The 27,355-nt window shown below is 41.9% G+C and overlaps 1 protein-coding gene and 1 non-coding gene across 2 annotated transcripts; both read left to right on the forward strand.

Annotated features, from left to right (window-relative positions):
* The first annotated feature begins 38 nt into the window (after nt 1-38).
* On the forward strand, nt 39-27,148 carry LOC131851229 (Golgi-specific brefeldin A-resistance guanine nucleotide exchange factor 1). Its single transcript, XM_059201691.1, has 29 exons — nt 39-563; nt 2,037-2,155; nt 2,676-2,784; nt 3,511-3,684; nt 5,933-6,032; nt 6,319-6,530; nt 6,965-7,142; nt 7,755-7,923; nt 8,375-9,007; nt 9,776-9,926; nt 10,392-10,636; nt 11,456-11,664; nt 12,656-12,821; nt 13,768-14,041; nt 14,650-14,798; nt 15,857-15,983; nt 16,267-16,391; nt 16,574-16,701; nt 17,223-17,451; nt 17,774-17,915; nt 18,234-18,340; nt 18,603-18,792; nt 20,020-20,141; nt 20,457-20,621; nt 21,061-21,231; nt 22,689-22,859; nt 23,581-23,680; nt 24,174-24,565; nt 25,307-27,148. The coding sequence occupies exons 1-29, from the start codon at nt 263-265 to the stop codon at nt 25,844-25,846; spliced, it is 5,898 nt and encodes a 1,965-aa protein (XP_059057674.1). The 5' UTR covers nt 39-262; the 3' UTR covers nt 25,847-27,148.
* Nucleotides 5,090-5,220, forward strand: LOC131851419 (U11 spliceosomal RNA). Its single transcript, XR_009357887.1, has one exon. It is a non-coding gene; the product is annotated as a U11 spliceosomal RNA (small nuclear RNA).
* Nucleotides 27,149-27,355: the final 207 nt, after the last annotated feature.

The following is a 27,355-nucleotide window of genomic DNA, read 5'->3' on the forward strand; positions in this document are numbered from 1 at the left end:
ACATAAAATGTCAACATGACATAATTGTGAGACGTGAATCGTCATGAAATGAGATTTTGTGATCAAATTGTAAATTTCCATTGATTTTTGTTTATTTTATATTATAATTAGTGAATATACACCTAGAAATAACATCTACAAACTGTGACACTGCTAATAGTGTGCATTCATAATGTAGTTTTGTGTTAAATCTGTTGAAAATTCAACTCGTGTAAACTGTTTTGATGTTCGGAAGTTCCAGTTTAATAAAATAACCCTCAAGATGTCTCTACCAGGAAACGGTATTTTTGTGGTGCAAGGGGAGATGTGGATGCTCGTCACTGCGATGCGACGGAGTACACGCTGGGGCTCCCACTCATTTCCCAACGAAGAATACGATGTTCTTATGAGAACGTTTCAGGATTTAAAAACTATATTAAATCAAGTGGGTGACCTGAGGTTGCTGGACCCTGCAACTTATTTGAGTCCCTTCCTAGAAGTCATACGGAGCAAGGAAACCACAGGCCCTGTTACTAGCCTGGCTCTGTCTGCTATACACAAGTTTTTATCTTATGGACTCATAGGTAAGTTGTGGAGAGAAAATGGTACACCCCTAGAGTCTAAGCCTATGCTCTTATATGCATCTCTCTTATAATTTGACAATCTTATGATGATGTAGTGTGGGTGAAACTAATTGAAGTGTTTTTGGGATATATGTGAGGAATATATATATTAAGTGTGGTGCTATTTTCAATGAGAATGTGGGGTTTCTAACTTAACCAGGCCCCATTTAACTAGTAGCAACCATTATCTACATTATTTATTATATAGTCTGCTACCGAAATTATCTGATTATCTTTCTACATGTAAGTAAGATGATTATGATGAAATGTGATATCTTTGATGTAATTAATTTTTTCATACAAAATATGCCAATGAATGCATGTATTCTATTTTCCTTGTTTCTAAGCAGAAACATCATAAGTTGAGTAGGTACTTATAAAGGATCAATGAACTGCCTTAATCTACATAAAGACCTATTATAACTTTTTTTTTTAAACCAATTGAATGCTAAAAAGACATGATCTAGTTTTATTAATATACCATATTTTAGTATTTTTTATAATATAAATATCCCTATGATCTGTAGCAGGAAATATCAATAATTTGCTAGCATCAATATAACAATAATTAAAGTAACATTTTTTTTTGTATAAAGTATAAATTTGATTACATTGTCAGACCTGTATAGAGAGTGTGCTAAAATTTTAAGTAAACAAACATATTATATATTAAATACAAGTAATAAATTAAAAAAACTTACTATTACATTCTGTTGTTTTTATTTATTTATATTTGTTCCTATAATTATATAAATATAATAAATATATAAAAAAAAATATTCAAATATTAAATTAAAGTAAAAAAGTATTTATTCATATGGGACATTTTAGTCGCTTATAGTACTAGGTTTTCCTGCAAATATTGTTTTGCCATATAAATTAAAATCACTATTAAGAAATAGGGGTTGTTGGTAGGGTGAAAATTTTGTTGTATGTATTTTTAATGACATTATAAAAAAAATAAAATTTTGTACATGTTAGAGGTCAGAGACAGAGACAACCCTTATCACTTAGGGGTATGAAAAATAGGTAGTTGCCAATTCTCAGACCTACTGAATATGCATATATTTCATAAAATCCGTCAAGCCTGTTCCAATATTGTGACACAAGTTTTTTATATATAAGATTATTTAATAATAATAATTCCCTATTTTACAGTTCAGAATATAAATTTAATTGAGAAGTAATGGCAGGAAACTCCAGAGATTTTTTTTAACCTCTATTGTCACATAGCTTGACAAAGGTAATCAAATTTCCCTCCATATAAATAAATATAATCCCTATATAATAATTATTTGTCCCCAAAGATCTTGGAGAAAATGACGATTCATGGAGATGTTTGGGGAGGCCTTTGTTCAGCAGTGGATGTCTTCTGGGCTAAAATGATGATGATGATGATGAATTATTTATTATTATTATTATTTATTGTTATAGATCCAACACACCCGAGTGTGCCAGCCACAGTTGAGGATATTGCGGATGCAGTTACCCATGCACGGTTTGTGGGCACCGACCACTCCTCAGATGGAGTTGTTCTCATGAAAATATTGCAAGTGAGTATAAAGTGACATGTTTGAGAGTTATCAAAGAGTGCTTATGCCTTCAAAATATTCTCCAATATTCATTATAATTAGTTATTGTATTTATTACTAGCTGACTCGAGCAACTTATCTGCATCAAACTTATATATCACCTAATTTATATAATATCTTTTTAAATTATAGCCTAATTGTCATTTTGACGTATAAGCTATGTTACTGTCATCATTGCCTTGCCTTTATCCCATTATTTGGGATCGGCTCAGTATGTCATTCTCTTCTACTGCTCCCTATCGGTCGTCATATCTGAACGTACTCTTCTTTTATTCATATCATCTTTCACACAATCCATCCATCTTTTGTTAGGGCGTCCTCTCCCTTTACATCCAACCACATTCAAGTTATGTTACTGTAAAGTGTCATAAAAATTCGTTGAGTAGTTTTTGCGTGAAAGAGTAACAAACATCCATGCATATTCACAAACTTTCGCATATACACTATTAATAAGATGTTATATGTAATATGTATTTTTTAGGTTCTTCGCACATTAATGCTTAGTCCAGAGGGTGCCCTATTGACTGATGAGAGTGTATGCGAAATTATGCTCAGCTGTTTTCGCATTTGCTTTGAAAGCCGCCTAACAGGTAATTACTGTTATCCTGTTATTTCTAATTTATTTACGACTAGCTGTTCCCGCGACTTCGTCAATTTAACAAAAATGAAAATTAGAGAATTTTTCTAAAATAAAAGTAGTCTAAGTTCATTGTTCAGTTGTTCAGTCTTGGTCCAGGCCATTTCAGTGATTAGCCGGAATAAACAGACAGACAGACAGACAAAAATGGTAAAAAATGTTATTTTGGTGTATGTACCGTATTTATATTCATATGCATGTAGTAAAAACGGTTATTCCAATATTACAAACAGACACTCTAATTTTATTTATATGTAGGTATAGACTAGCGTTACTAGGGGCCCCCCTAGTAATACTAGTAGTAAATAAATTAGAACAGCACTTACACAACAATACAGATGTATTACATTTCTCTTAAATTACCAGTCTGAAAGTTTCCATACTAACTGCTTATTAAAAAAAATAGAAATCATTTACGGTTTTTAAAACCATCCCATTGCAAATATTCAAATTAAAATGGTACCCTAAACTAGCACCACTTTTCTTCTGAGAGATGCACATTATTAGCTTATCCAATACGGTTATAAATATTAGTTATATATATTGGTTCTACATCCATATGGTGACACGTTCAGCGACCCGACTACGACTCGACGAGTTAGTAAATAGTGAAATAGACTTCCACAATTTAACATCAAATATGATAAAGTATATTTATCTATAATGTATTTGTATTCAGAATTACTACGGCGCAACGCGGAACAATGTCTCCGTGATATGACACAGTTGATCTTCATGAGATTGCCACAGTTCCCGACAGAGGACGCCGGAGCTGCCAATTTTACCACCGTGGGACTTTCACTCAAGAAAAGAGAAAAAACTAGTAAAAGGAAATCCTTAAACACCGCTAGCAGTGAGTATTATATATATTAACTAACTGTTCCCGCGACTTCGTCCGCGTGGAATTTAACTTTATTGTTCTAAAATAAAAGTAGCCTAAGTTACTCCTTATTACATCAGCTACCTGCCAAAAAAAGTCCCGTCAAAATAGGTCCAGCCATTTTAGAGATTAGCCGGAACAAACAGATCGACAGACAGACAGACAAAAATTGTAAAAAAAATGATTTTGCTGTATATACCGTATTTATATTCATATGCATGTAGTAAAAAACGGTTATTTCAATATTACAAACAGACACTCCAATTTTATTTATATGTATAGATATAGATATATATATATAATAGATAGTGAAATAGCAAAATCAAATTAAAAATCGAAAAATATGTATACATATGACATTAAGCCTTTTTTGCATGTTATAATTTTTTATCGCTAACCATACCATCCCATTCCGCCACTTACTTTAGTTGAACTGTTAGGAAAATAGACCAATAATTTTTGTAGTTATTATAATTTTTTTAAGTTTCAATCTTAAAAACATATCATATGGCCATAAATACAATACAAAAGATGTAAATTTAAGGATAAAATCATATGTAAGTATGATAAAAAACAATTTAAAATTCAAATTCAATGTTTTCATGTATAACCGTTTAACCTCTTATGAAGGTCGTTGTTTTATTTTTTCCTCTTCATACAAAATCTGCAGAATTTATTATTATTTTTTTTTAATTTATTTTTTATCGTAAAGGTAAGACAAAAATACATATGTAATAGCACTCATAAACTGAGTTTAGATTAAACAAAGAACTGAAGGAGATAATATGTATTTTAATAACCTTCATACAAAATGTGTAATCACATAATTAATTTATTAAAAAAAAGTTCTAAATTTATTTCCACTTGGTTTCTTGCTCAAAGTGGTTGAGTTTTATCGTATATTTTGCTGTGTACGCGGTAACTCTCGCTATTTTTTGGCCTGGCGGCGCTTGCGGGGTTATTTGGTCACCCTAATATTGAAACTTTAACATTAAAGATATAGTTGATATGGTGGCAGGACCGCGGCTCTAAAATTATGAATGAAATGGAAGTAGTAATGCAAGTTTATTATTGCTTGCCTTTTGTAACGAATTGAAATAAAAAACAAAGACTTAAATATCATTCAATTTTATGTATGTATGTGTAAGTGAGTAATTGTGGTTACAATAAATTATTTTTAGTTTTATTGTCACTATATATTCATGATAAGGTTTATTTAAAATTACATTCATGTGAGACCGAATTTTTACTATTGATGATAGAACTTGTTACGTAGTACAAAATGTCAATACTAGATGGCGCTATAAGTAAATCTAAATCGCGCTATAGTTTTGTTTTACACGACATACAAGTCTCGAGTGTGTTGTTGGCATATTTATAAAAGGGTGTTTGCCGCTTTGATGGCACGCGCACCGGAAACGGTGTGTGGGGTATGGTTATCAAGACATACTCAACACATAATTTTTTTATCAGAGAGGCAGTTGGCTACCCATATGTACCGGCGCCTCCTTTAAAAGCTTAAGTTTAGGACATTGTCGACCAATTTGAAGGTTGTGTAATATTTGGTAAAAATATAGATTATTATTATTAAGCCGTTTTTTATTTGAAATATTTTAAGGAAAATAAGGCATTTAAAGATTTTTTTTATATAATAGATTTTTCTATAATAAATTATTTTCGAACAACTCTAAAAAATTTTATTAGGTTTGTGTATTCATTTAAAATATTCTTTATACATATAGATTATTATTAATTAATCGATTATTATTAATAGTATTTTAGAAAAAAAAAACAAAGAAAATTACGATATTTATATAATAATTTTTTCCATAGTCAATTATTTTCAAACAACCATAAATAATTCAATTAAAGTCATTACGATTTGTAATTATAGATTTTTGCATAATTAAGCATTTTCTTCTTAATTTATTGACCTCTTAGACAGTGGATATACTGTTTTTTTTAGATCATCTTTTGGTCATGTTGTTCTTTGGCCACATGGCTTAAAAATAATATTGGGATGATAAAATCTGTAAAGTTTTTCTGTCTGTTTGTTCTTGCTAATTTGTGAAACGGCAGGTACGATTTTAACGGAACTTTCAGTCGCAGATAAGTAATGTTATAAGGAGTAACTTAGGGGATGGCAACCACTTATCATCACTGAGTTATCAGTTTTTTGCCATAGAATTTACATAAACGTATAATTTCGCTTCTATTTCAGACACTAATTCTTTGGAGAGAAAACCATCAACTATAGAGCAACCAAGTCCAAGCGTCGCAGAAAACGAACAGGAAAGTGAGGCCAAACTTGATAGACACAGGTAATTTATTTATTAATTCACACATTAAACAGGTTACCATTAGTACAATAATTTGTTTAGGAGCATGTCATTGATAAATAGATAAGAATTTTTATTTGCATCTTAGTACTCCCAGATAAGCTTACTTACAAATTGTATGCAATACAGATGATTTAAATCACTGCAATACAACATGGGTAAACCTGCATGTGTGTGCTACAGCAATACAAAATGGCTCATAGCTTAGTGTTATTTCTATTTCTTATTATTCAGAAGTTTTATTAATATTATTATTGCATTTTAACAGCCAAGACAAAAACTTGATAAACGAAGCTGAAATCACAATAGAACCAGTGGACCAACTGGTGAAGAGTCCAGTGAAGAAACATGGCAGACATTCATCAATGGATCTGGCTAACGGGAACACGTCCATCACGCAACTGCTGGAGAAGTGCGTGGCAGACAGTACAGAGTCGCCGCAGTCTCCTGAGAAGGAGCAGAATGATGAAGTCAAAGATGGTGAGATAATATATATTTTATTATTATTCTACTAGATGACCCGCGCGACTTCGTCTGCATCACACTTATTATTATATATCACACAATTTACATAATATCTTTTTAAATTATAGCCTATATGTTATTCTCGTATATGAGCATTATTACTGTAAAGTTTTATCAAAATCGGTTCAGTAGTTTTTGCGTGAAAGAATAACAGACATCCATCCATTCTCGCTAATATTTGCGTTTATAAAATGAATTTATATGAGTTTATAAAAAGATATGTATGTTAGTCTATAAGGTGTTTATAATATGGACCATTTGTACTGATTTAAATAAATAAAAAAAAAATGATTGCGTATACATGGTACACATAACAAAAGCTTAGGACTGTGTGAATTGAGCAGGGTTATTATTATTATTATAATCATGAGCATATTTTATTATTGCAGCAGAAGTACCAGAGCCTGAAGATACATCCAGCATCCAACCAGATCCGACGTCTCCGACGACCGAAACAGAACAGAAATTGGAGGAGTACGTGAATCACCGCGGCATCCGGTTCACGCCACAGGAGGAACCGCCCCACCTGCAGCCGTACGGCCTTGTCTGCGTCAGGGAACTCTTCAGGTATTGTTACGACAATGTTGCCATCCTGCAAACCAAATTATATCCAAAATCTATCTGAATTACATTCATCCCCAAGTTTAGGAGTCTTGAAACAAAAAAAGGAACTGTTATATAGCTATAAAGAGTTCCCACCGAAAGTTAAAGAGAGTCATAATGCTCTTAAAAACTTACTAAAACCAAATGTGTGCTTTCTGTAAAAATCAACCACGAAGAAAAGAAAGATAAAACTAAAATTCATGTGATGACTATTTACGTCATCAAACGAACTTAAGCGAAAAATTCGAGGAGTACCTACATATGGAATACAGCTACTTCCAACAGTAAGCTCTTCTATCGATCCCCGTCCAATTCAAACGGAGATCGAAATTACAACGACCTGAGCCGAGATTCGAGATCCGTCAAGCAGTTGGCTTTCAATAACAAAAATATGTAATAAATAATTAAAATAATAATATCTAAACTTAATGTACTCTTTTTAAGTAATTCCAGAAAAGCTAAAAGAACTGTGTATATATGTGCCAGTGTTAAAATTTACAACTTTTGATTTTTTTTGTATAATTGTTTGCGCACGTAATTAGCTTATAAACTTATATTTAAAAATTTTGTTTACAGATTCCTTATATCTCTGTGCAATCCGTTAGACGCTCAGAATACATCGGCGATGGTCCACCTGGGCTTATGTCTGGTCGGTACCGCTTTGGAAGTGGGCGCGGATCAGATCGCCAACTATCCATCCCTCTTGTATCTAGTCAAGGACCCGCTTTGTAGGAATTTATTGAGTGTAAGTATTGAAATAGCTTTTTTATTACTGACTAGCTGTGCCCGCGACTTCGTTCGCGCAGCGCACGCAACGAAAGCCCTCAAACAGAAATAATTTTCCCCGTTTTTGTAACATTTTTCACTGATTATTCGCTTCTGTTGGGCGTAGCGTAATATGATATAGCTTAAAGCCTTCCTCGATAAATGGACTATCCAACACAAAAAGTATATTAAAATTAGAACCAATAGTTCCTGAGGTTAGCTCGTTCAAACAAACAAACAAACTATTCAGCTTTATAATATTAGTATAGATATGGCAAATAAGCTTATTGACCACCTAATGATAAGTAGTAACTGCCTATATGGACAAATGTAATAAACAAATAAAATTAACCAGTATCATTTATTTGAATCATTTCATTTGCTATATTACAGTGTTACAAGAATATTAACACATGTTATATATTTGACAGTTATTAAATACGGAGAGAATTTCCATATTCGCCCTCGACCTGCAAGTCTCCTTTCTACTATTCGAGGCACTACGTTTCCACTTAAAATTCCAAATGGAAGCGTTCTACAAAAAAATCATAGAAATCATATCTGCGGACACAACAAAAGCTGTCTACGAAGTGAAAGAGATCCATCATTTAGCATTAGAAAGTTTAACCCAAATGTTTAGAATACCTGGACTCTGTGCGGAACTGTATTTAAATTACGACTGTGATGTTTACTGCATGAATGTGTTTGAAGAAATTACGAAATTATTATCCAAAAATGTGGTTTCGTCAACCGCATACAATATCCACACGTTGCCACTCGAGGCGTTGCTGACTGTAATAGAAGCTATAGAGATCGGTAGCCAGGCGAAAGTAGAGTGTGAGAGCGAGTCAAAAATACAGAGTTTGGTGGAGGAGAAAGAGAAAAAATACGGGCGAGGTGGGCACGTGTCGTTAGAGCTGGGGGGATTGGATGAATCTGCTACTAGTGATGATACTACACATGAAATCAGCCAGTACATCGTGGACGGGAGGCTGAACCGACATAAACCCTGCTATGATTTACCTACAGAGGCCGAGTTGGATAATATTAGGAACTTGAAAAAGGTAAGTTTTTTTTTTATTAAGTGTCTGGAATAATAAGGTGTAAAAGAATATGGATAATGAGCTGCGAACGTATTGTTGACTTAAAACCAAAGTTCATTTATAAACGTCAATATTTTTTATCTTAATAATTTTTCTCTACCGTCCATATAGAATTTGCAAAAATATCAACTGAATTTCTTTTTTTGTAAAAGCCAGTTTATTTACATTGTGTACTTACGTTAATGTTAAATAATTATGTCTAACATTAAACGATCGTACATATTTGTAATCGTTTAGTGAGTACAGGCTTTGCTTAAGAATCAATCCACAAATTTTACTCATGTGTATTTTTAGTTGTCTTTTATCTCGCTTGCTTCTCAATAGTAGTAGCAGTTAAAGAAAGATAATCAATATTATAACATTGGTTTCTTTATTACGTGGAGAAAATACTCCGCTATAGGGGTTGGGTAGACTCGGGTCGCGTTAGGTCAACTTGAAACATATTATAACAAACTTATCTTTTTGTAGCTACATAGTTTTTAGCTACATACTATTTGAATGGATTGAAAATTAATTGAAATTTAATTTAATAGAAAACAGCATATGCTAAAATGGAACAAAATTTATTTTGTATGTATTTATAGATATTATGGAATTAAACATGTTTTCAAAGCTCCCTCATGAAGGTAGATTTCAGGTTACGCTTCTAGCAATAGCAATATTAATACCAATTCCCTTCCACTGCATCCAACAAATTAGTCATGATAATACGTGGAACTTTGTCTACAGTGGGTGACCCAAGGTACAGAGCTATTCAACCAAAAGCCGGAGCGCGGCATCGAGTTCCTTCAAGAGCATGGTGTCCTCAAAACACCCCTCGACGCACGGGAGGTTGCAATATTCCTCAGAGAGAACCCAGATTTGGATAAAAAAATGATTGGTGAGTTGCATTATTATAGTGCAAAATTGATTGGCATTAAAACATGTTCCAGAAAAAATTATATCATTTTTTCCGGAACATGTTTCAAGTTTACCAATCAGTTTCTCTTTTATAACTGTTGTAGTATTTTATATGTATATAGGTAAAAAGAAAATAAAGAAAAAGACTTGGAATACGGAGCACCCAGCATGTTATAATCATGACTGAGATACCAGTGATGTGATATCATTCATGCACTTAACTAAGTTTCAATTTTGTTTATTTGTAATACAAGTATGTGACACCCCTGGAGTTTAGGCACCCTAGGCTACAGTAACCGTTTACTATCAGATGGGCCATATGCTCGCTTGCAATATCGTAGTATAAGAAAAATGTACCGTGCAAAACCGTACCAGCAGCAAATCTATTAAAAAAAGTGGGTCAATAGTGTACGTTACTAACTGTGGGATTGCTTGTGTACGCAAGGCGAGTACATCTGCAAGCGCTCGTCGCGGGGCGAGGAGGACGACGAGGGGGCGGCTGGCGCGGGGGGCGCGGGGGGGGCGGGGGGAGCGGGGGCCGCCAGCGTGCTGGCCGCGTTCGCAGACAGCTTCGACTACACCGGCCTCCGCATCGACCAGGCGCTTCGTCTCTACCTGGAGACCTTCCGGCTGCCCGGGGAGGCGCCGCTCATCTTCCTCGTCATGGAACGATTCGCCGAGCGGTGGCATGTAAGTTAAATAGTGCAATATCTTCACTGATTTTAGAATAGATCTATGCAAGTCGCAGTGCTACAGGTCTAAAGAACAGAGAGCCTAAAGCTCAAAATTTTCTTATATTAAAGACACTCAAGTATCACTTTGTATGTTATGTAAGTATAATGAGAAAGAAGCTGCAGAACTACATAGTAGGCAGTGGGAACCATAACCTATGTAGATAAACAACCATTCGCGCGTTGGCAATACATGAAGTGCTGTTCATTCAGAAAACTAAGGTTTAACACCTTCTTCTTGAGCATGATTTGTTTGTATCGGTCTGGATGTTTTCTATGTATGCATGTAAAAAAAAACGATGTATTTGTATCCGTTATCTAGAACCTAAAACACGAGCTTTAGCTAGCTTAATTTAGGTTTAGACGCCTCTTCACACAGCGACGTGTCCCGAGATTATTATTATATATGATATTTGTTAGGGAAATTACTCTCTGCTACCAAAATGTTAGGGAAAATACTATGTATATATATATAGGGAAAAATATGTGTGGAAAAGTCTGTCACGTACCTGTATGGTTCTGCGGATTTCTTGGGCTTCAGGGTCTCGAAGATATCTTCGCTAGCTTTACAGTAGGTTTAACACAGTTCTAATTTATTTTAATTCACAACACAATGCGCGCGCGTCATGGCCACCATACAGTCAGTTCAGTACTACGTAAGGGAGGGGAAGGCAAAGCGCGGGAACAGAAACTAACGGACTCTAATATAATAATCTGTGCTTACGATGGTACAGGGTAGATTTTGAACAATATTATTTTGAGTTTAATGTACTTTTAGAGCACAAACGGCGAACCATTCGCGAACACGGACGCGGCGTTTCGGCTTGCATACGCAGTCATTATGTTAAATATGGACCAACACAACCACAACGCCAAGAAGCTCAATGTCCCGATGACGGTGGAAGACTTCGTCAGGAACCTGAGGGGCTGCAACGGCTCCGGTGACTTCGATCAATCCATGTTGGAGGCGATCTTTCATTCGATCAAGTGAGTGGATTGTTTCCGTGACGTAGTATTCATCTGTAGAAGAATGAGTCTTCTGACTTGAAATTTTCTAGCTAAAAATTCCAGCAAGGGAATATATTTAGTAATTTGATTATTCAAATAAACTACGTTTTTATATAGTCACCTTACTGTTTATTGTAAAATCTTTTTGGTGGATATCTTTCTGTTGTTTTATTTATTTAGCGGAAGACTATTTTAGAATTTCATTGTTAGAATTCAATGTTTTTTTCATAAAATGTTAATTTTAAAATCTGTCAGCTGTGAGTACATATACACATATTTGCCTTACTTGAGATAACAAGAGCACTTTATAGGTATATGTGTATGGTGCAATGTAGGATACATAGTCTGGGCTATATAGAACTCGTAGAGTGCAACTTATTACTGGATTTTCAGAGAACATTCAAATCGTTTATAGCCGCTTTTACACGTACGCTCTTTCACGCGGTCTCACGCAGTAAAGAAAGAGCATGTAAGTGTAGGTAAAGAAAATGAGAAAATGAAAAGTCTTGTAAAGGCAGCTAGTAGTAATTTTAATTTTTTCCTATGTGTAATAGTTGTACTTTATTTATTTTTGTAAAATCAATGTTTTATATAGCGTGTATGGCTAAGTTAATTGTCTATTTACATGCTCATTGTTCAGTGTGAATGTCGATTCGCTTGTAAGCGTACGTACAGTTACGTAGAGGCAGGTACAGTCTGGCTGCTCAGAGTTTACGTTTTTGACAGGTCGGGCGATGGAACTTTGAATTGACTTACTATATACATTCTATCCCAAAATTAATACGTTTATTGTGAGTTGGAATACTTACTAAATTTTTAATGTTGTCACTCATTCAAAAATAATTTAAAAATGAGCCGTAAATGTACGTTCAAAGTATGATCGCCCAATCGATCCCGACGTGTCAGAAACGCAAACTTCGAGCGACCGGACCGTAGTGATGGAGCAGTAATGACGGTAGTGCGTGTGCAGGGGCGAGGAGATGGTGATGCCCGCGGAGCGCGTGGGCGCGGTGCGCGAGGCGTACCTGTGGCGCGTGCTGCAGCGGCGCGGCGCCGCGCCCGCCGCCGCCTACCGCGCCGCGCCCGCCCGCCACCAGCACTACGCCCGGCTCTTCGCCGTCGCCTGCCCGCCCGTCGTGCGTACACACCCACTCCTTACATTTCTTTAAGTGAAACTTCTATGTCACCTAATACTGGGTCACACTCGTTCCATCGAATTACACATTTATTGAAGTGAAACTTCTATATAGACGGGTTGTATTATAATTTTGTTTGTCATGAAAGTGTTACCGACACGTGGTAGGAGAGGAGGGGAGGGGGGGACAATGTATCGCATTGTGAAAGGATGAGAAAGGCCGGTGTCGGCATACAAAGGACAACGGCAGTCGCGAGGCGTGCGGAGAGCGGGTAGTCCGCTAGAGTCCTCAGCCATTTTGTCCGTTGAAGTTTCACTTCTACCGTGTTCACAAATTGCTTTTTTTATACTACAATGGTGAAAAGCATACAGCCTATATGATGGTAAACTATTACCATAGCTTATAGACGACTGATACATATTCTATATGTCAGCTAAAATATTATATATCAGTTATATCTAAATTCAACTTTTGAATTTAATAGTGTCGGTAGTTTAGCGATTTACGGCGGCGGTCGGTTCTTGCATGATATGTACTAATATCTCTATTATAATATGACAATAAATCTGAATACACATGTACATTTAAAAAAAATATATATTAAATTCAAACAAAATGATACTGTAGGAATTGTATTACTTTAAAGTACAAATTATCCCTAGATATTTCTGCTACTATGCAATTTTCCTTGGAACCTATATTGAGATATGAAGAATGGAGACGTGTCAGAGAAATTACAGAGTACGAATGCGTGACATCTTAGCCACGTAGAGGTAATTTCAAACGCTCCGTGAGTTTAATTTTATTTTCTCTAACATGTAGAGAAAATAAAATTACTTTTAATACACTACATCATACGAAGTATGAAGGCGTGACAACTTACCCTGGTAGACGTATCTTCAAGCGCTCCATAAGATTAGCCAGTCTTTCTATTTGGTAACGTCAGGTGAGCGCGTTGTCGGCGGCGTTCGAGCGCGCACCGCCGCCATCGCGTGCGCCCGCAGACGAGGACGCGGCCGAGGGGGAGGCGGAGGGGGAGGGGCGGGCGGGCGGCGGCGGGGGGGCCGAGCCCGCGCTGGCGGCGCTGCGCGGCCTGCAGCGCTGCGCCTCGCTGCAGGCGCGGCTGCCCTGCGACACGCTCACGCTCGACACGCTGCTGCTCACGCTCTGCAAGTTCTCCGGGCTGCTGGCGCCCCCGCAAGCCTCTTATGTACACATCGGTACGCTGCACTACTCACGTTATATTATTTATATTATTATTCTTCTTGTGGCTGTGATGACAGAACCAACTGTGAGAGTAAACACTGTAGGGTTGGAACTTGTGTATTATTACATGTCGCTACTCTAACTTATACTTGTTGTTATGACTATATACTCTTTAACTCTCTACCCTAATACACTCTACGTGAATTACGTGATGGTAGATAAAATTTACGTTATCGTACGTACGTACGTACTCTGGCCATTGTTGTTGCTATTAGCCAATTTTTAGTTGAACCACTTGTGAGAAAGAAGAGAGTACCGCAGTTATTTAATTGATGATAATGGAATTGTGCTCCCGCCTGCGCTGACGATTTATGCTGACGCGACACTTGTGGAGGATAAGCTGAGAATGAGGTCAAGTCACTTAACCCATCGTGACAAATTCACTAGGAACTTATCACGGTTTCCCGAGGGAACCATGTGGAGGTCGACCTGACATGATACATTGCTAGTAATGCGTCATTAGTCCGCATTAACAATGATCTACTGTGTCCCAGCCGATGTCTATAATTCATAATTTAATGTCACTAATGTCTTGGAAGTACATGTGCGTGCGCGTGCGCAGGCGTGGCGCTGGGGCAGTCGACGAAGGCACAGCTGGCGCTGCAGCGCGCGTGCAGCGTGGCCGCGCGCCACGCAGACTGCGTGCGCGCCGCCTGGCGCCCGCTGCTCGACGTGCTGCGCGCGCTCTACGTCGCGCGCCTGCTGCCCAAGGTGCGCTCTCCCTCGCTCTCCTATCTCTGCAGTGAAGGCGCCGCTCGACGTGCTGCGCGCGCTCTACGTCGCGCGCCTGCTGCCCAAGGTGCGCTCTCCCTCGCTCTCCTATCTCTGCAGTGAAGGCGCCGCTCGACGTGCTGCGCGCGCTCTACGTCGCGCGCCTGCTGCCCAAGGTGCGCTCTCCCTCGCTCTCCTATCTCTGCAGTGAAGGCGCCGCTCGACGTGCTGCGCGCGCTCTACGTATCTCTGCAGTGAAGGCGCCGCTCGACGTGCTGCGCGCGCTCTCCCTCGCTCTCCTATCTCTGCAGTGAAGGCGCCGCTCGACGTGCTGCGCGCGCTCTACGTCGCGCGCCTGCTGCCCAAGGTGCGCTCTCCCTCGCTCTCCTATCTCTGCAGTGAAGGCGCCGCTCGACGTGCTGCGCGCGCTCTACGTCGCGCGCCTGCTGCCCAAGGTGCGCTCTCCCTCGCTCTCCTATCTCTGCAGTGAAGGCGCCGCTCGACGTGCTGCGCGCGCTCTACGTCGCGCGCCTGCTGCCCAAGGTGCGCTCTCCCTCGCTCTCCTATCTCTGCAGTGAAGGCGCCGCTCGACGTGCTGCGCGCGCTCTACGTCGCGCGCCTGCTGCCCAAGGTGCGCTCTCCCTCGCTCTCCTATCTCTGCAGTGAAGGCGCCGCTCGACGTGCTGCGCGCGCTCTACGTCGCGCGCCTGCTGCCCAAGGTGCGCTCTCCCTCGCTCTCCTATCTCTGCAGTGAAGGCACTGCTCGACGTGCTGCGCGCGCTCTACGTCGCTCTCCTATCTCTGCAGTGAAGGCACTGCTCGACGTGCTGCGCGCGCTCTACGTCGCTCTCCTATCTCTGCAGTGAAGGCACTGCTCGACGTGCTGCGCGCGCTCTACGTCGCTCTCCTATCTCTGCAGTGAAGGCGCAGCCGACTGGTCATCACGACCTTACTGAGACGATCGGTGTTCTTCTAAAACGTTGTGTATTATAGATCTTTACCATGTACCTATTTAATGATTAATAGAAATGAGTCTAAATTAGAATTGTGGGCTGCAGTGCATGGTGGAGGCGGAGGACTACCTGGCGCCGGGCGGGCGCGTGGCGCTGGTGCGGGCGGCGCCGCGCGGGCCCGACGCCGGGCTGCTGTCCAGCATCTACTCGTACATCGCGCTCGGGGAGACAGGTACGTGTGGCCCGCACTACTGCGGGGGAGGACTAGGTTGCGCCGCACCTTATATGGTACCAGGCTATGATGATACACTACGGACTACCAGTAGTATACTATGAACATCCCAATGATCCTAAAATTGTTTCTAAACCAATCATACTGACTAGACTATCACTCAAATGCAAATATGGACCTGTCTTACTTTCGCTACCATGTCGGTACTAGATGCCTCTGATTACCTCAGTTAATAATTACAGTACTGAGGAAAATTGTATTACTTTTTATTATTTCTTGACAGGCATGCGGGCTCCAAGTCCACACGAGAAAGCCCTAATTGAAGTGGCTACAGAATGTGTTGCCAAGTGCAACCTGCCCAGTCTACTAGTCACGGAGACTAAATTCTTACAAGTTGAAAGCTTACAGGTAATAAAACTTATTATATTGACTTATTTGTCTATGGTTTAGTAGCAATAGTTATGTAAGAAAGAAATATGTTGAGACTATAGTTCCTTTAACAAATGATGTTATTTTGTGATGTCTTCAGAATCTACTAAAGTGAACAGAGCTCGTACTAGGTGTACTAGATATTTTTTTTTTATGTTTAGGAACTGGTACGAGCCATGATAGCGGTAGGAACCCCTCCAGATGCTGAAAGTCTCCAGGCGAACCCACAGTTGGAAGATATCACCATTTTCTTCCTAGAGTTACTGGGACAGACTCTTATACAGAATCGGTGAGTGTAATGTTAGCTTTTTGACTTGTAAACTTTGGATTCAATAGTGACATATGATAAAAAATATTGGAATGTTAATATGGGGTAAAGGTAACTAAGTTGGAGATATCAATGTAAACTTTTGCCTATGAATGTGTAATGTGATTTAGTGCACGAGGCATGCCTTAGTTTTTACACGCATAATATATTTCATGAACGAACGATAAGATATTATGTGATTTTCATTTTAATGCTTCATAGATTTAAGGTAGATTTTCCTACCATGAACAGTGCGTGTTCAGGGACCGCCTATCGGCGACGTGGAAGGAACGAGCGCGTACATAGGGACTGCCGTTACGTGGGCGGAGAGTACGAGTGTAAAATTCTTGAACAAAACTTTGTGAATTCGACCTTAATGCATTATATTTAAAGTAGAATTTCAAATGGTTACCTATTGAATGTAGCGGTATATTATGTGATGTCGACCTTAATGCTGCATATATTTAAAATAGATTTTTCAATAATGTTCTCTCCGCACGCAGGGACCGCCTATCGGCGACATGGGAGGAAGCGAGCGCGCACATGGGACGCGTAGTGACGTGGGCAGCGAGTGCGAGCGGGACGGGAGATGTTGCCCGGCGCGCACTGACTGCACAGTTGCGTACTGCGGCACGTCTCATGCGCTGCGACCAGGCGGCCGCGCCCGCTCTCCACCACCTGCGACTGTTGTTCTCGTTGCCATACAAGCTGTTCTACCAACAGGCGGAAGTCGTACGTATCATGTTTAGTTTCTACTGGCTTATCCGCGACTACGTTTCTTTTTAGAGCTTTTGATCTTTAAACAATTAGTCTTTATATGTTGTTATTAGTTAAAGCCTGTCAGTCGATCAGTATATTTTAGAAATTTTGTCAACATATAGTATAACGTGATTCTTCTATAATAAATAAATTCACACACTAAGTTCAAGCTAAGTAGAGCTTGTTTTATGTATACTAGATAACTAATAGAAATATAGATATTTTTTTGTAAATGTGATTACTTTTCACGTTCATGTCGTAGCATGAGATATAATAGGACGTAATCGATCCGCAGATATCGTGCGGGCTGTACGAGCTGGTGAAGACGTCCGCGCAGAACGTGCACAGCGCCGCCGACTGGGACGTGGTGTTCGCGCTGCTGTGCGCCGCCGGCGCAGGCGCGTGGCCGCGGGCCGCCTCCGCCTCGGCCGGCTCAGGTACTTACTACCTCATTACACTGTGTGACGCTGCGGTCATGTGACATGTTTGTGTCCGCGCCGCCTCTGCCTCTGTCTCGGCCAGCTCCAATACTTACTACGTCATTACAGTGTGTGACGCTGCGGTCACGTGACATGTCTGGGTCCAATAATTGTACCTTGAGGTACACCTAGCTCGGCTGACGAATTTTGCACTGTTTTTATTTGCTGTTATTTAGTGAATGCTTTAAATAACTTCGGTACTAAGTATTTCTGTTTTTTATATATTTATCATATTTAAAAACCAACTTTGTTAATAATGTCATTAACTTTCTTTAGCATCAAGTCGCTCTGAAGATTCTGAGGATGAAAGTGAAAGACGTCCTACGAGTATGTCTTCAGAAAGTGAATTGTCACATTCGCCTCAAACACAAGGATGGATTTTAGTGAGTATATATCGAACTCGAACATGTTTGTAGTTAGTGCTTGTATGTCTAAATGAGAGAATTGTATGTGATGATAAGAACAATAGTATTCTGCGAGATTTATGTACAAACTCGCTAGGTTTGTATCACGAAAATGATGGATCTACAACCTTATCAATATGACGCAATAAAAAGAAGTTAGGTTAAAATACTTAAAATTATAATAATAAATTCAAGTGTGGGGGATCGTACCTAATGCAACATTGTACTGTGGGGCTCACAGGTGAAAAACGAGCCAGAAACGAAGTCGGACTCGCTGGAGGCGGACGTGCGGCTTCGCGCCTGCAACGGAGCGGCGATGGCGCGGTGCTGCGAGGCGCTGGCGCTGGTGGTGCGCGACGTGGCGCACGTGACGCCCTACAACTGCCGCGCCGCCGTGCGCGCCGTGCGCCTGCTGGCCGCCGCCGCCGCCCGCGCCGGTGCGTGCTCGCTCTCCTCTCTCTCTCTCTCTCTCTCTCTCTCGTGCGCTGTGTGTACAGTGTGCGCTGCGCTGGTGGTGCGCGACGTGGCGCACGTGACGCCCTACAACTGCCGCGCCGCCGTGCGCGCCGTGCGCCTGCTGGCCGCCGCCGCCGCCCGCGCCGGTGCGTGCTCGCTCTCCTCTCTCTCTCTCTCTCTCTCTCTCTCTCTCTCTCTCGTGCGCTGTGTGTACAGTGTGCGCTGCGCTGGTGGTGCGCGACGTGGCGCACGTGACGCCCTACAACTGCCGCGCCGCCGTGCGCGCCGTGCGCCTGCTGGCCGCCGCCGCCGCCCGCGCCGGTGCGTGCTCGCTCTCCTCTCTCTCTCTCTCTCTCTCTCTCTCTCGTGCGCTGTGTGTACAGTGTGCGCTGCGCTGGGGGTGCGCGCTCTCCTCTCTCTCTCTCTCTCTCTCTCTCTCTCGTGGCGCAGTGTGCGCTTCGCTGGTGGTGCGCGACGTGACGCCCTACAACTGCCGCGCCGCCGTGCGCGCCGTGCGCCTGCTGGCCGCCGCCGCCGCCCGCGCCGGTGCGTGCTCGCTCTCCTCTCTCTCTCTCTCTCTCTCTCTCGTGCGCTGTGTGTACAGTGTGCGCTGCGCTGGTGGTGCGCGACGTGGCGCACGTGACGCCCTACAACTGCCGCGCCGCCGTGCGCGCCGTGCGCCTGCTGGCCGCCGCCGCCGCCCGCGCCGGTGCGTGCTCGCTCTCCTCTCTCTCTCTCTCTCTCTCTCTCTCTCTCTCTCGTGCGCTGTGTGTACAGTGTGCGCTGCGCTGGTGGTGCGCGACGTGGCGCACGTGACGCCCTACAACTGCCGCGCCGCCGTGCGCGCCGTGCGCCTGCTGGCCGCCGCCGCCGCCCGCGCCGGTGCGTGCTCGCTCTCCTCTCTCTCTCTCTCTCTCTCTCGTGCGCTGTGTGTACAGTGTGCGCTGCGCTGGTGGTGCGCGACGTGGCGCACGTGACGCCCTACAACTGCCGCGCCGCCGTGCGCGCCGTGCGCCTGCTGGCCGCCGCCGCCGCCCGCGCCGGTGCGTGCTCGCTCTCCTCTCTCTCTCTCTCTCTCTCTCTCGTGCGCTGTGTGTACAGTGTGCGCTGCGCTGCTGGTGCGCGACGTGGCGCACGTGACGCCCTACAACTGCCGCTATATTTAACTTTTGTTTAATACTTTAAATTTTCGCATTCTGCAGGCAAAAAGAACAAGACACGTGACGGCCGAAAGCAAAGACCGAGCTCTGCGAAACGACGCTACGACGACTCCAGCGACGAGGAACTTGACCCACACGACCAGTACCATATAGTTAGCATACAGGTTAGCCCTTATCTATTCAGTTGATTGTGACCCTTACAAATATGATTGTCTAACTCGATCGATCTCTACAACGGTGGAGTCATGGCAGAAGCGGGCCTCCAAAACAGGCAGGAGACCCCTTGTTCCTGCCTAGCAATGGGGTCACCAGTCCAGTCAGTCAGTCAGTGTTGTATTAATTCTTGTATTGGACTAAAGTTTGAAATCATAATTATTGACTTAATATAATATTTGTCCGTATTTTCAAATTCAGTTAAGGGATCTCAGTGTTTCTGCTGAACAAATTAAGTATTTATTGTTTATATATTGTTATTCTAGTTGTTGGATCTAATGCACACGCTGCACAGTCGCACCGCTCAAATCTTCAAGTGGTGGCGTGATGAAGCGGACCAAGCACAAGCCGAGGAATATGATCTATGGGAGGTGGCGTGGATGCCGCTCTTACAGGGAATCGCGGAGTTTTGCACCGACAGACGGAAACAGGTAAGAAATGAAAATTCTAATGCAGTTGTAAATCAGATGTTAGATGTTAGTTTTCATCGCACATTTGTCGAAACATGTACGACGAACATGTTTCGACAAATGTGGGCTTCCGAACTATATCCGAACTCTATTCATTGATGATTGATGCATGAGTCTCATTGAGAGGCGAAACACGTATCGCAAAATGGGTGTAAATTCAATAACAGTCGGAATTTGGAATTCTTAGAAATTTGCATAGGCATCATGGTGTCTCCAGCAATATTGTCTGGGCCTATGCGTTCCCAGGTGACTGAATTGCAGTGTATTACTTCTCTTTTATTGTTGTTCCTCTAACTTGAGTTTTATTGTTTTCTCTTTCTTTTGTTTTTTCTTACTTATCATGGAGGAGGTCCAGCGCCTGTTCGAAATTGAAATGACTAGAATGTTGCACTATGCGCAGGTGGCCCGGAGCGCGGTGGCGTACCTGCAGCGCGCGCTGCTGGCGCCGGCGCTGAGCGGGCTGGCGGCGGCCGGCTGGGAGGCGTGCTTCCAGCGCGTGCTGTTCCCGCTGCTCGAGCGCCTGCAGCCGCTGCAGCCGCTGCGCGCGCGCGCCAACACCATCATGTGCAAGGTACCGCCCGCACCGCACCATACAACAGTCCCTGCGGCGCGCGCTGCTGGCGGCGGCCGGCTGGGAGGCGTGCTTCCAGCGCGTGCTGTTCCCGCTGCTCGAGCGCCTGCAGCCGCTGCAGCCGCTGCGCGCGCGCGCCAACACCATCATGTGCAAGGTACCGCCCGCACCGCACCATACAACAGTCCCTGCGGCGCGCGCTGCTGGCGGCGGCCGGCTGGGAGGCGTGCTTCCAGCGCGTGCTGTTCCCGCTGCTCGAGCGCCTGCAGCCGCTGCAGCCGCTGCGCGCGCGCGCCAACACCATCATGTGCAAGGTACCGCCCGCACCGCACCATACAACAGTACCTGCGGCGCGCGCTGCTGGCGGCGGCCGGCTGGGAGGCGTGCTTCCAGCGCGTGCTGTTCCCGCTGCTCGAGCGCCTGCAGCCGCTGCAGCCGCTGCGCGCGCGCGCCAACACCATCATGTGCAAGGTACCGCCCGCACCGCACCATACAACAGTACCTGCGGCGCGCGCTGCTGGCGGCGGCCGGCTGGGAGGCGTGCTTCCAGCGCGTGCTGTTCCCGCTGCTCGAGCGCCTGCAGCCGCTGCAGCCGCTGCGCGCGCGCGCCAACACCATCATGTGCAAGGTACCGCCCGCACCGCACCATACAACAGTACCTGCGGCGCGCGCTGCTGGCGGCGGCCGGCTGGGAGGCGTGCTTCCAGCGCGTGCTGTTCCCGCTGCTCGAGCGCCTGCAGCCGCTGCAGCCGCTGCGCGCGCGCGCCAACACCATCATGTGCAAGGTACCGCCCGCACCGCACCATACAACAGTACCTGCGGCGCGCGCTGCTGGCGGCGGCCGGCTGGGAGGCGTGCTTCCAGCGCGTGCTGTTCCCGCTGCTCGAGCGCCTGCAGCCGCTGCAGCCGCTGCGCGCGCGCGCCAACACCATCATGTGCAAGGTACCGCCCGCACCGCACCATACAACAGTACCTGCGGCGCGCGCTGCTGGCGGCGGCCGGCTGGGAGGCGTGCTTCCAGCGCGTGCTGTTCCCGCTGCTCGAGCGCCTGCAGCCGCTGCAGCCGCTGCGCGCGCGCGCCAACACCATCATGTGCAAGGTACCGCCCGTCCGTACCAGGCAATAGTAGACGGATACATACATACATTGATACATTTGTGTAAATTTTATTTCTACCGTTTTTATTTTCCTAAGATACGGTTAATATTTATAAATAATGAATAACTGAAGAAATATCTTTGCCTATGAGGCAAAGATATTTCTTCAGCACATTGCTTGCCATTTCGCAATGATAATTAATTGTTACAAAAGACGCTAAAGCACGCACAATCGTAGACTGCAGTTTGCGTGAGCTGGAAACGCGTGTGGCATTTGACGTTGGGTTTGCTTACATTAGATATGCATTAGTCCGCGCGTGTGAGGTGGGAGTGAGGTGCTAAGAGCGTGGGTGGTGGCAGGTGTTCCTGCAGCACCTGTCGGCGCTGAGCGCGCGCGCGTCGTTCTGCGCGGTGTGGGTGCGCGTGGTGCGGCTGCAGCGCGCGCTGCTGGCGCCGCCCGCCGACGACGCGCTCACCGAGGCCGTGCTGGAGGCGCTCAAGAACATGCTGCTCGTCATGGACTCCGTCAAGGTCACTCTAACTCTCTTTCTCTATCTATCTCCCTTTCCGTTCCTCTCTCTACCTCTACCTACCTGTATTTCTTATTCACATTATCTATTTATCTTTTCTTTTATTATTTGCACTTCTCTACTATATCACACTGCTTCCTGTGTTACGCTGTTTGACGCGGGTTGACTGGAAGATATCTCTTTTAGAGATAAGCCCTCCTTTGCAAATAAAATTTTTAAAATGTATTTGAATATTTGTATTTAAAAAGTACAATACATAGATATCCGCGTACACTTAGATTGTGGAATGAACTTCCTGCCGAGGTTTTCTTACGAGACTACAGCATAGGGTTTTTCAAGAAGGGTATCTTAAGGGTCGGCAACGCGCACGTTACACCCCTAGTGTTTCGGGCGTCCATATAGCCTATGGACGCAGTAACCATTTACCATCAGATGTGCCGTATGCTTGTTTGCTACCATAGTAGTATAAAAGAATACATGTATTATATATAAAAACCTTCCTCTTGAATTACCCTATCTATTAAAAAAAACCGCTTCAATATCCGTTGCGTACTTTTCAAGATTTATACATACATAGGGGCGGAAAGACAGCGACAGCGACTTTGTTTTTATACTGTGTAATGATCTCTAATTACCGTTGTGTCTAAGAGGGCAACGAAGAATATAGATCAGATAATTTAATCAGTTATAAATAGATTTTGATGATTCTTTTCTTATTACAGATATTTAGTAATGGAGATGGATACAACGATCTCTGGTATATAACGTGGGACAAGATAGGAGAGTTTCTACCGAATTTGAAGGAAGAATTGTTCCCTGAAGGTAAGTAGTACGAAATCTGTTGCATCTTATACAATAGTAGAAAGGATCAACAGTATTAGGTCGCTGGAATATATTTTAGAAGACATCGCCAATTGAAGTTTGTCATAATATTAGTCAATCAACAATTTGATGACAGACCGACTGTATAACAGTAACCTAACACGAGTTTTCATTTAACAATTTGATTACAGACCGACTTTATACCAGCAACCTAACACGAGTTTTTATTTTTAGTCTACTTCATCTATGTACTGACTAACTGTATACCAGCAACCTAACATGAGTTTTCATTGTTTAGTCAGCTTCGTGCGTACGTACGTACCTACGTATTTACGTAGTTGTAGATACTGATAGCTTATGGAACGAAAAGGTCATAACTGAAGAAGACATTAAATTAATTTGTGTTTTATTTGTTTATTCCTTCTTATCGTAGTAATTCTTTATAGTAAAAATAATTTCTTTAGTTCTCAATTTTTTTAATTGCACATTCCAGCTAAAGATACCAAGCCTTCTGGATTGCCAAGCCACATGCAGCCAACGCTGCCGTCTACATTACCAACCTTGGTGCCAGTCGGACCCAATACGCCAACCATTTTACCCGTCCCAACTACTTTGAGCCAACCTCAAATACCAACAGCGAATCAATTGGCCCAACCTCACATTCTAATACCAACGTCTCATCAAACTGCGTCCAATCAATATTCGACCCAAACACGTTCACAAAGTGTTCATTCTCCTATAAATTTAAGCCAAAGTCCGCCGTCGGCGACCAACACACATACGGTTGTAACGGCGACACCTATAAGCGGTATGGTTCCTATCCGGAATCCCTTGTACGATCAAACCGGCTTGACATCGTCTGTTCTTCTGCAGCCGTTAAATGAGGTAAGTTACTGTAAATCAGTACTGGTCGGTAAGCGCTTTAGTGAAGCGAGTTGCATTTCACTCATCGCTCAAGGCACTTATATCACTTGTCAAATATAAAATTCCTACTGAGCTGTCAAATATAAAATTGCTATCGAGTTTTTTCATTGAGTGATTTTTTTTTAAATATAGGCAATATTTAAAAAAAAATCACTTGTGCCTGTTTTACCTCCAGCTCGCTCTCGAGCATGTGGCACTGCAGTCGCTATTGAGTTTTACAGAATACTTATGTAAAATCTAACTGCGGATTCCACTTTCGAATTCGTAAGTGATGCTTACAGAATAGCTCTACAGGACTGTGACAGTACACGTGACACCTGTGGTACATCTCATGTGTTACCATTTCCGTCGGTATAGCGGTTTATCACACAGCCTTACTTCCGATGGTCGCAGGTTCGATTCCTCGCGCGATACAGACCTTTCTATTTCTATCGATGTATCGGTTGTCTAGTACCCATAACACAAGCTCTGCTTAGCTGGAGACTAGATGGCGCTGTATGTCAGGAGATATTATTACTGTTGTTTTTGTTGTATATCACAATTCAAACCGAAATACAGTTACAGATTACGAAATAAGCTACTCGATAACAGAAATAGATGAGTCGACAGTACTCACGCAGTCAGTTTTGTAATTTGAAATACATACCAAAATACTTACTTGTCTATACAACTTTGTTTTTATACTATATTTCTCGTTTTCAGATGATATCGACCCCTATTGGCATTTCAATACAGTCTCAAATACCAATTTTATACCCACGAACAACGACAGAGCTCATACAGACGCAGCAGCAACCGGACACACTGAAAAATGAAACTAATTCCTACAACATAGAAATTATATCTCAAAATAACGAGACTCAAGAAAATATAGTGCCTAAAGATAAGGATGTACAGCAGAGCGATTTATATGCAGAATACCTAACAAATCCATATAATGAATCCAAGGAAGTATCGCCTAAAGAGGCAACCCTATACGACCCGGAAAGTTTGTCGCCCACTGATCAAACTGTACCTGAACCTGACAAGGACAACCGTAATCCTCTCCTCACTGTTTTAGACAGGCAAAAGTCGTACAGTGCAAATACGACGCCAATGCATAGTAAAAATAAAGCTCAATTTGGTTCAACAGATAATGTGAGAACGGAGCCTAGCTTATTCAACTTTTCGAGCTACTTCGGTTCAGTCAACGAGAAGAGTTCTGAAGTTTTTGACGTGTTGATGTCATCACAGGAAGGATAGCTCGCTTCCGAGTGTGATGTAGGTACGTGGTTGTAGTTATTTTAAAATGGTACAGCAAACTTTAAAAATTACTGTTAATTAAAAAAAAGTTAAAATTGTTGAAGCAAATAGATCATATCCTGTATTAACACATATACAATTTGCATGAATTAACACGGACAATCCCGCGGCATTTAGCTAGTTGGACGGTCCGGAAAGGTAGACCATGTTTTTTAATTTTAAACACATGATACGGGCCCATCATAAATTACGTAAAACTTTGAGAGAGATGGAGGAAGTCGACAGTGTGACATTTTGTGACAAGGCGTGAAGGAGGTCCTGATATCAAAACGTCTCCACTACGCATTAAAACATGAAATTTGAACTATTAAATAATAAAAATATTTAAACCTTATGCTTATATAAACTTCATTTATATAAGCATAAGGTTTAAATTGTATTGTAAATAAGTGTACAATCGGTTTAACAGTGTAAAGTAGCAAAATTTGTGTCACATTATTAGTCTCACATATGTGATCAGTTGTTACAAGGCGGGAGGAGTAAATAAATGACAAAATTCTGTAATTTATGGTAGGCCCCTAATTTGAATAAATCTACCAATGTTTGTTTAGTTGTAAATATTGAAAATATTGTTCTATGCCTAATGAATTGTTATTTTATATTTGGACCCAGTTTACATTCATAACAACATCAATCTTTGTTTTTAGTTAATAGTTGTTTTCTCCCTTTCTTTCAAATTGAGTATATACATTGAAAGAAAGGGATAAAATACTTCAATGACAAATCTTATGAACATTTAAATTCAATATTGTTCAATATCTAATCATATTTAGTAGAGGAGTTTTAATATTCTATGTATAAAGTATTTTTTGTTGAAAAATATATACAAAATAGTGTTTATATTAGTTTAAATATTTAATATTATATGGCCTATGAATATGTTTTATATTACTAATTCCCTCTAAATAACATTCCAGTATTTTCTTTATGTATTTATTAATGTAAATAACAACAAATTCACTTTACAATTATTAATACACATTATAAAACGATATATTTATTATTATTATTGTTTTTTACGAGCTCCCGATATCGCGACTCTGTTATAAGCACTGTGGTTACGGTGATTTGGCCCAAGAAAACAATCACTGCAATTACCCGTTATATAATGTGTACAATTGTAAATAAACGTGAAGAAGAATTTAAAACAAACATAATGTTTAGTCTGTGGACAGCATAATTTCTGCGTTTCAGCGTAATTTACACATTATTCGTGAGCATAGGCCCTAAATATCTACGTATACTAGTCTACGTATGCTTTATGATATGGTGTGAGTGACAGGTTAATTATTTAAGACGGTTCATTGAATAAAATCAGTTACTTTTTTTATACTGATAATTGTTATTAGAAATTAGCACTGCCTGCGCGGCCTATGTTTGTCACTGATAATCTGATATCGCCTACCTTACTATAGGTTAAAAAGAATTTAAAATATTCATAAAGTATTT

The sequence above is a fragment of the Achroia grisella genome, unplaced genomic scaffold (assembly GCF_030625045.1).
Source record: "Achroia grisella isolate CSIRO2021 unplaced genomic scaffold, CSIRO_AGI_Agris_v1 utg782, whole genome shotgun sequence".
Classification (NCBI taxonomy): Eukaryota; Metazoa; Arthropoda; class Insecta; order Lepidoptera; family Pyralidae; genus Achroia; species Achroia grisella.